The 10,545-nt window shown below is 43.7% G+C and overlaps 1 protein-coding gene across 1 annotated transcript in view; it reads right to left on the reverse strand.

Moving 5' to 3' along the window:
• Nucleotides 1–8,966, reverse strand: part of KLHL14 (kelch like family member 14) — an 89,276-nt gene extending 80,310 nt beyond the window's left edge. The window contains exon 1 of the mRNA XM_016195940.2: nt 8,011–8,966. Coding sequence (XP_016051426.2) covers nt 8,011–8,966 — 956 coding nt within the window. The remainder of the gene's footprint in view (nt 1–8,010) is intronic.
• Between the last annotated feature and the right edge of the window lie 1,579 nt (nt 8,967–10,545).

Genomic DNA, 10,545 nt, shown 5'->3' on the forward strand with positions numbered 1-10,545 from the left:
GCAATTTACTCCATGATTTGGACAACACGTCCTGCATAATCTTTAGCCACATGCACCTTCTTTAGGTTCCTGGAAGGCACCAAACTCTTTTCTGCTTAGATGCTCATGCGCGCTCTGGTCTCTCAGCTGGTGCTTTCCCCGGCTGCAGACTCCGTATTTCCCCCGGACCCATTACCTGGATATCTCATCTTAAGGCTCATCTTAACCTCTTCTGTAAAAAACGTCTTCTTTGGTCACTCTGACAAGGTTGCAACACTCTGTTTTACGGTCTCCCAGCACATGGCACTTTTCTAATCGATCGTATGTATTACCAGTGTGGTTAATTTGTGTAATTATTTCCTCTTTTTCCTTACACTGTAAATGACATGAAGTCAAGAATGCGTCTGTCTCATTCAACCCTATCTCTGAACCTAACACAGAGCTTGGAGTATTGTATTTGCTCAATACATATTTGGGGGATATTCCATAGCAGAACTTCGTGTTAGTGGTAAATTGCAATGCATCAGTGGGTGTGCCCGGTCGGGGACATGGGTTCAGAAAAGCTGCCCATGGTTGTGAAGGTCCCCTTGCTTATCAGGTCTGCTGTCAGTTCCAATTACGCTGGGAATTAAGATGATTTTTACAAAGAATGTAGTAATATTTTTCTCTTCTCTTGTTGGCATAACAGGCTGTCCCCTTTGAACCTTGACTCTTCTGAAAATACTGCATTTAGCACAAGAGCAAAGAGCTTTTTATTAAACGTCTTGATTAACTCAGATTACAAATATATAATTATTGAACTGAATCAAATTATAGGAGTAAAGTTTTTTTCTTTTGAAAACAATTGACCTTTTTTCTTTTGAAAACACTTTTTTTGAGGACTGACTTTTTTTTCTTTTTAACTCCATGTTTAACTCTGTAAATTATATGTTAGGTACACAATGATTTAAATACTTCTAAATTTGTAATTATTTGTCCAACAATTATTGAACACCTATTCTCCAAGTTCTAGTTTCCTTGCCCATCTTTCTCTACTACTAGCTCTTTTTCTTTCTTTTACAGATGGCTTATCTCTCTCTCTTTTTTATGATGTTAATTTATTTTTTAGAGACTTTTTTTTTATAGAGCGATTTTAGGTTCACAGCAAAATTGAGAGGACGGTACAAAGATTTTCCATATACTCCCTGCTCCTACACATGCAAAATCTCAACATACCCCACCAGTGCAGTACATTTGTTACAATCTATATTGACACATTTCTTCGTAATTTCTTTGATTTCCCATATTTTCTTGCATTTCCCTTATTGCTTGATTTCCCTCTCTTTCACTTTCCTGTGATTTATTTTCTTTCTTCACATCATAAATAGTTACTATTTTCATTTTTTACTATTATAGACTTACCCTAGTACTTTTCTGCTTTTAATGCTGCAAATAGTTCTAAACCTATATTCACTAATATTAATTGTGAATATATAAGCCCTTCTGATGTTTACAGTAAAATGGATATAGTCACTGTATCATCTATGTTACAACTAAGAGTTCTTTCCCTGGTTAACTCACTCTCCTGCCTATATCAAAATGATGTTGATTTGTTTTTTTGTTTGTTTGTTTTAACACAGTCATCAGTAGTAATTCACGCATCATGAATTATCTTGGAAGTTAATGGAAAGGACATGACAATAAATATATTTTCTGAAATTCTAAATGAGTAAGAGAAGGTATAAACATCTATGGCATAACAATTGTTAAAATGATTTTCTTGAAACAGAATATAAACAAAATAAATTTCCAATTAGAGTAATCTTGTTTTATGTTTTTAAAATAAACAGGCCTTTGGGTAATACTGGCTGCTACCTGTTGTATTTATCACCTGTAAGTATCACTCACATGTATAGCTTCCTATTGTCCTCACAGAAAGAAGGCTGATGCCACTTTAGTACCCCAGTGCACAGAAATCTAGGGGCAGAGGGGGAGCTTCTTGGTTTAAATCCAAGCTTCAAGGCTTTGTTTTGGTTTGTTTTATTTTCACAATCATTTTTTCATGGTTAAACTGAAAGTTCTTATTTTCATAGATTTATTTAAAATATATTGGCCCATTCTGACTTTCAGTAAGTCAATATCATAAGGACAAATCTCAGCAACTTCATTATTTAGCCCCTTAACTTCAAAACTGATAACTAAGTGCAGAAGAATTTTGGCTTTTCTCACACTAAAACGAGCCAGACCCTAAATGTTGACCTCAATTTTATTTAAGACAAATACCACTTCATATTGAACTCATATTTTTGGATCAAGGTCAGGCAATGAGTTAAGTGCTTTGCTCACAAATATTCAGAGCATTCACTATCTAATGGGAGAGATAAACACAAAAGCCAGACCTACAACAGCAGGAGTGCTCCTCCAGAGGTTGCCCACTTGGGACAAGGCAGGGAGCTTCTATAGACACGCTGCACTCAATCCGATGACTCACTTAGAAGTCAGGAGTGCTGACAACACATGCCCTTTGATCCAAGCAGCTGGAGATACAGGTTGGCATTTAGAAAAATAATTGTTCACATGCTCCTTTATATGCCTAGATTATATGCTGAATTATTTGCTGAATATAGGCATGTCACTCTCAGAAAGCAGTGGGTTAAATGTACCTGACTACTCAAATTTCCAACCAGAGATTATTAAAATACCGTAGAAATAATATTTAACCTTCTTTGAATAATGACCAATTTATGGTAGATGTTTATATACCCCACCTTAGAAAAATGAGCAACTCTCTCACTGTTTTAATTTATCACCATTTACTTCCCTGGAAACACTATGTAAATTCTTAAGTCTCATTATGGGAAGTTGAAATTCTAACTTGGCATGGTAGAATTATTTAGACTTGAATTATCTCCAAGTGGAAGGAGAGAGACCAAAGGGACTCTTTCCACTAAAATAAGGGCAAAATTTTGTGTCCATTTGTTTAGTGGTGGCTCCCAAGTGCCAAGAACGGGGGTTGGCCAACTGTGACTCAAGGAAAAACTCCAACCTGCCTCCCGTTTTTATGCAGCCCACATAGACAGGATGGTTTCTACATTCTTAAATGGTTGAAAAAAATCAAAGGAGAGCAATATTTCATGACATGTGAAACATCTGAAATTTTGGGAACACAAATGATGCGTTACCGTTGCACAGCCATGCCCATTCATTAATGTATTGTCCACAACTGTTTTTGTGCTACAAGGGAAGAGTGGAGTAGTTTCAGTAGAGATTGTGTGACAACTTGCCCCATGCCCGCAAGCCAAAAATAATTACTATTTGACCTTTTACAGGAAAAAAAAAAAAGTCAGCCCCAGGCCTAGAACAATACCTCTCCTTCACTTTTTTTAAAGCCAGATACATTAATATTTAACCCTCACAAGTTTCTTTTCAAAAGGAAAGTCTAGTCTATATATAACTCTAAGAACAATCACCAGATCAGATCCTAGCATAGAGAGGTTCATAGCAAGAAGCACAACACCATGGGTGAGAACACAGAATCACGAGCCACACTGCCTGGACTCAGACTTTGGCTCCACCACTTGCCAGCTGTGCAACCATCAGCAAAATGCTTAACTTCTCTGTGCGTGTCAGTCTTCCCATCTATAAAATGAGGCTAATGATGGTACCCATCACTTAGGGCTATTATGAGCACAAATTTAACATGTAAAATGCTTAGAACGTCACCTAGTATGAAGTAACTGTCATAAATAAAGTAACATTTTTGACTGCATTTTTATATTAAGAAAATTGAGATACTTAGAAATTAGCTAAGATAATAAGTAAACCTCAACATGTCCCTAAAGATGGGAAAATATAAGCAAGAATTAAAATGTGAACATGTCCACTTTTGTCAGTATGACAAAACACTCTAAGCCAATACACTGCATTAATATCTACTCTAATTGCCTTTTGATTGTAGGATGTAACTATTTGTCTTCCACACCTGTGGTATAATTTTGTAATCAATGGTCCTGTTTCAGATAATAAACAAATTGTATTCTGAATGGTTGAGTAAATTCTGGAACAAAATCTAACTACCTAACAACTTCTAATCTGGGGGTATCAAATCGGTGTAAAGGGAAGTAACAATTTAGAGAATGCATGCATACAAGACGAGCTTGTTTTGTTATGCAGTTCTTAGAAAGGGAGCCAATAGGAAATACTGTCTTACACTTAGAGAAACACTTTCTAAACACCAAAGCCAGGAAGCAAAACTGTGTATCAGAAAATCTAACAGCTTTTTAATAATTGCAGGTCATTTTAGCAAATGGATAATTAGTACTCCTGATGTTTAAATAGATTTTTACATTAATTTATGTGAAATCTTTAAATAGGCTATGTTTTGTGGAAAGTGAAATCTTTCTAAGGTAGTCTATCTTCTATAAAATATAATATCTTGAAAACTATACACTAATACAGATCTCTGCATGGAACTGTACGTTGGTGGTTAAATGTTTTAAAAAAATGCAATCATTCCCATGAATGCATTTCTACTACAGGTGTTTTCATGGAAGGGGTTCAATGGACTTTTGTGATGTACAATAGTAATGTAGATTGAGAAAGGCATTCGTGAAGTGCAATGCTGAGACTTTTTAATTTTATAATCTTAATTCCTTCAACTTTCAATAAGCATTTATTTAACTGTTACATTGTGTGAGGTGCAATGAAAGTGTAAAAGAGAAGTTAATTAATCCAGTCCAATTTGATTTATTTGGGACAATTACTAAATTATGCATTAAAATTTAAAAAATACTAATCAAAAAGAAACTTTGGGTTACTTAAGAAGACAAATTTAGATTGTAAGTCTCCTGATGTTTACTTCTTAATGTTCTAAACATTGCATGTCATGTCCCTTTATTAAATTAAATTTTCATGCTGTAGAAGTCTTTAATAATGACTTTTCCAAAACTTTTTCAAGAACTTATTTCTTAAGTTTTATATCTCATATAATAAAGCAAAACAAAAATAACAAAGAAACAGGATTTCAAAATGTTTTAATTTTTGTCTACTCAAGTCTTGTCTTAAACTAGTTATGTATATATTTGAATATATGAAAATATCTCTTACTTTCAAATTTATTATCCTTAATGCTTAGTTTACTAAAATAAAATATGAATCCGAGCATAAATGACATACTCACAAAAAAAGCAACTAGAGCAAAAATTAAAAATTAATTTGGTTATTTATAAAGTCTTTATGCTTGAGTTGCTTTATCTTTCTAGACTTAATAAAAATTCAGAATTACTTAATATTTACAAACATGTTTAAATTTTGTTATTATATTAACAGACCTATTTTCTATAGACAACATTCTTAAGTAAATTCTCTTTGAAGTTATTTTATTTGTTTATATTTTATTCTTATTTCAACTGACTGGTCAATTTCAATTTTCCAACTCCTTCTCTTCATTTGAGGAACTCTTTTATATTTAGACTTTAAGAACCACAGGTGGATAAAAAGTAATAAATACAATGAATGCCCTTCCATTCAATTGTCTTCAATGAAAGTGATGCAATTGCAAAAACAATGGTTTAACACATTTATCTCTCTGTTAAACCACATGTAAGGCTGAAAGAACATTTTTATATTATGCTGATGCTATAATAAATGGGCTGATATAATGCTTCTGATTGCAGCTTACATCATTTTTCTACATTAAAGTTAGGAACTTGATGATTATTCTTGCATTCTTTCTGAAGAAAGATTAAAATTAGAATAATATCATTAACTCCTAAAATTAAAATGCTATAGTTATCAATGTAACAAAATCTATATTACATTATTTTGAGATCAACAATAGATTCACATGAATTATTTTCTGTATCTTCCACTTTTAAAGGAATATACAGTTTCTTCCTATGTAGAAGTATCAGATTTTTGCAGCATCCATGACACTTGTAAGCATTTAGTGGTCAGACACCACTACATATCCTTCAAATGATATGGCCCAGTGAACCTGGAAGGTGTCGTCATGGAGCCAGGCAGCCTGGTATCTCAGCCATCCACCAGGACAGAGCCAGCAGGCCCCAGCTGGTGTGCTGAATCCAGACTAAGGTGCGAAATGGATTTTGCATTTTGAAAGTCAACTCTTTTAACACTGAACCCTGGGACATACTTATTTGATACAAGTGCATGGAGGGCTTCAGAAATTATTTATTGGGTCAAATTTATAATGCTCATTTCCAAAAATTACTCTTAGAGCAAGTTAGATCTTAATTTTATTATCCTTCTGGGTTTCTGAGTTTATACTAGATAGTTCATATTTTTTAAAATATGAATAAATGTATGTTCAGGACTACAGCTGTGTTGTCTGAATCTTGAATATGTATGATAGATGCTAAATTAAGTATACTTATGGGTCTTTTAGAAGTTGTTAAATAATAGAATACTAATCACCAATGCCCATTTTTTGGTGACATCTGCCCATCACACTAAGCTTACCATTTTGATCTTTAAACAAATGAAAAGCCCTTACAAAGTAAATATACATTTCACATTCTTGTTCTCACTTGGACTCTGTGTTCTCTGTTCAGTCACCCGGGGGTTTGGATTCTTGCTTGTGCTATTGTCTTACTGTCATATTTTGACACCGCAGTTGATTCTCTCATCTCTCACAAATATTAGAAAAATCAACTTGCAAGATTCCTAAGTCCAAGGTTTCCCATGTCTCCTGTGGGCCTCACCTGAACACCAGTGCTGCCTAAGCAACTATAGAGAACACCTTCCATTTCTTAAAACTTTAGCCACCTAGGTCTGCTAGAAACATCATAATGAGAAAAATAAACATTTAGTTCCACAAGGCTGCACAAAGTGGACCCAATCCTTTAGACATCCTTCTCAAAGGGAAAATGCCATGATGGGTTTTTAAACCATGTGTCTTCTAATGTAACACTTCCATGGATTAGACTGGGGTAGCTGGCATCTGGAATCATGATGTTTTATCATGAGAAACTGAAAAGATGCTGCTTCTCTTTTCTAGAAAGAAAAAACAGCACTATTCTTTGGCTCATTAAAAAAGGGTTTTAAAATTGAAGCTATCAAATCACCATTGTCAAATCCTATAGTGTTTTGTTTAGTTTTTTTGTTTTTTTTAAATCTCAGCAGCATTTTAAAAAGGCACCCTTTCTCTCTCCCCTTTGACATGAAATCTGATTTGCAATACACACAAGGGACAGATTCCAAACAGCAACAACAGCCACAGCAACAACTCCCCAACTTCTTTGTGACTCCTGAGCAGGCACACAGACCTAACTGGAGCTAGATGACTCCCCTCCTGCCAATTTTCAGCTAGGATTCCCTTTGAGATGGGAGCCTCTAGGCATGATTCACGCTGATACCCTGAAACCTCTTGCTTTGATCTCCTTTGAAAGCAAAAAGGAAAGGCTTTCCATATGACAGAAAAGTTTGCCTGGATATGTGATGCCTAAATTTCCAGTAGCGACCCCAATAGACAAAGCATTTTGGAGCTCTAACCTCCTAAGGGAGCAGACCCCACACACTAAAAACCAGAAAAACATGACAGAAAGAAAGAAAGCCTTCCTCCCTGAGCTGCCAGGCGCGTCTGAAGGCTCAAGGCAGGAAAAGAGGTGAAGTGGGGTGGGAACTTCTCCAGGCAGAATCCACCTCCTGAAGCAAGCTCACTGTGATTTGGAGGGAGGCGTGGATAGAGAGGGTTCCAAAGCTGCACTTGTAATTGCCCTGGCCTTTGGCCCCACCGGCCTGACAGTTGGGGTCTCCAAGTCCCACATCTCCCTCTCTGGGGAGACTGAGAACCTGGGCTTCGGGGTGCTTTTACAGGCCACTTCTATGTTGACCTTTCAGGGACTATGCAATCAACTTTCCCCGCACAGTCTGAACTGTTTGTTTGCGTTTGTGGTTTTCAGCTCCCGGGAGCCTCCGGCCCAGCCCACCCCTCTCCCCCCTCCTCCCTACCCCATCCCCTCCCTCCGGCCTCCCGGGCTCCCGCACCCCCACCCCACCCCCACCCCAGCTCTCCGCTTTATTGTCTCCTACCTGCTGGCCAGGCTCTGCCTGCAGTGCTGCCTGAAGGGCATCAGGTGGTAGTTCATGGCGTCCAGCAGCAGCTTCTGGCAGACCGGGTCGGTGCGCATGAAATCCACCGACTGGACCCGCTCCACCAGCTCCGGGGCCGGGATGAGCGCGAAGCGGAGGCGCTTCATGAGGTCGGGCGCGTACTGCATGCGGGTCTCGCGGTCGTGCTCCAGCCACAGCACGGACATCTGGAAGAGCGCCAGTTCCGACTCCACGGGGGGCGGCAGGGAATCCAACAGGGCGCGCATCTCCTCGAAGTTGAGCAGCAGCACATCCTCCACCAGGTACTTGTTGGCCAGCTTCTTGGTCTCCTCCAGGCCGTGCAGCGCCGCGATCTTGCACACCTGCTTGTAGTTCTGCACCGAGATCTGGTCGTTGAGGAACTGCACGCAGAGCTTGGTGACCTGGGGGATGTGCAAGATCTTGCTGACCGACAGCACCTCCTCCACCGTGTCCAGGGAGAGGGTCACGTTGGCCGTGTAGAGGTACTCGAGCACCAGGCGCAGCCCAATGGACGAGCAGCCCTGCAGCACCAGGTTGTTGATGGCCCGGGGACTGGTCAGCAGCTTGTCGTCGGGGGAGGAGGAAGGAGTCCCAGGCTCCTCCTGTGGCGGCTGCTGTTGCTGTGGCGGCGGCTGCTGCGGCGGCTGCTGCTGCTGCTGCTGCTGGTCCTTGGGGGCCCCCAGGCCGTCCTGGCCGCCGACCCCTCCCCCGAGAGGGGGGTGGCTGGAGAAGAGCGATCGGAAGTACTGCGAGCAGGAGGCCAGCACGGCCTTGTGGCAGTGGAACTGCTGGCCCTGGGCCGTCAGGGTCACGTCGCAAAACAGCTGCTTCCTCCACAGCAGGTTGAGGCCGTGCAGCAGGTTGTCGCTGTGGCTGGGGTCGAAGGTGGAGGTCCTGTCCCCGGATCTGGACATGGCGAGCTGGCTCGGCGCACCTGGCTTTAAACCCTCCTCCAGCCTGGCAGAGCGGAGTGGGGGATGGGAGGGAGAGGAGCGGGGTAGTGGAGGGGGTGGGGTGTGGCAGGGGTGGGGAAGGGTGTGGAGGGGAGGGGAGGGCGAAGAACAACAGTCAGTGCTCGGCCCGCTCGTGCCCGCGCGCGTCGGGACCCCGACCCGAGGGGAAGCTCAGAGGGCGCTGGGCCCGTGCGCGCCACCCGAAGGGCCCTGCCTGGGGTCCGGGAGCGCGTCCTGCTCTCGGCTACTCCTGTCGCCACCGCCCGCACACTTCGCCCCTCACTTTCCTAAAACCACCCGGGCTCGGCTCTTGGCAGCCACAGCGGTGGCAGCAGCGACGGCAAAGTGGCGGCTGAGGCCGAGACGCCTCGTGGGCTCGTGCCCATGCCGGGCAGGAGGAAGGGAAAGGCCAGGCAGTGGGGAGCCGGGGGTGCCCCGAGAGTGCAGAGGCGACCGGAGGAGCTTCCAGGTCAACTTGTGCCCGCAGCTCTGCGTTTCACAGTTGGTCCGTTTTGGGGGGGAGGGAGTAGGGACAAGGGGGGGGGGGGCGCGACAAGAGTGCGGGTGAGTGAGTCTTAGCCTTCCAAAAGCTGGGGACCCTTTCGATTACCCGTGCTGCCCCAAGAAACTCCTGGGCTAATAGTCCGAGGGAGCAGATAAAGCCCTTTCTTCTCCCGAGAAAGTGCAGCGGAGCGCGGTGGGGACCAGCTCGGCGGACTCGGCAGAGGCGGGAGCTGTCCTTGTCAATTCTAGCTCATTTCCCTCGCCCCGGCCCTGCCTGCTTCCCTGCTTCGCAAACTGTTGGCTTCCCCGTCACCACTCAGTGCCACTAATTTTCCAGAGACGCCTTGAAACCTGGCAGGAGAATCCCGCCGGCCCCCCACCCCGGGCCCCTTCCCCCCTCCCCTCCGCATTTCAAGGCGCGGAAGTTCAGAAGAGGGTCTCCCCTTCCCCCGCGGGGCAGCGCCGAGGAAGGTGGGGGGGGGGAGGAAGTAGGGCTGCCGGGGTGGCTCTGGAGCCAGAGCCGGGAGGGTGCGCGTAGACGGCCCTCCCTCCCCGGCACCCGGCGCAGCGGCGTTAACTCCAGTAACTGAGTTCAAGTTAACAGGCAGGTGCGGGGGGAGGGGTGGGGGCTGTCCAATGCGGGGGCGGGGTGGGGGTGGGGAGGACCCAGCTCCTCACTGGGGTCTCTGCATCCCCCCCCACACACCGTCGCCGCAGCCGCAGCTTCCCTTCCAGCCCCTCGGCACAGCCCCCAGCAGCCCCCCACGCGGGCACCCCCACTTCCCCGGCCCTGGAACTACTTCTGTAAAAAGTCTGAGCCTCCCACCTCTAGGCAGAGGAGGGCAGGATGGGGGAGGCGAGGCGAAGTCGCTACTCCAGGTCCTTAACCTATAATTGCACCTTCCAGGGCTGAGCGGAAAGGGACCCGGTGCCCACACGCCGCCCGCCCGCCGGGGACTAGCCGCCGCCGCCCCGGCTCCGAGGATCCCGCCGGACCTGCCCCTTCCTCTGCGGCGCGCTCTGCCCTGCCTGGCGC

This window comes from Miniopterus natalensis, chromosome 7, assembly GCF_054644295.1.
Source record: "Miniopterus natalensis isolate mMinNat1 chromosome 7, mMinNat1.hap1, whole genome shotgun sequence".
NCBI classification, from domain to species: Eukaryota; Metazoa; Chordata; class Mammalia; order Chiroptera; family Miniopteridae; genus Miniopterus; species Miniopterus natalensis.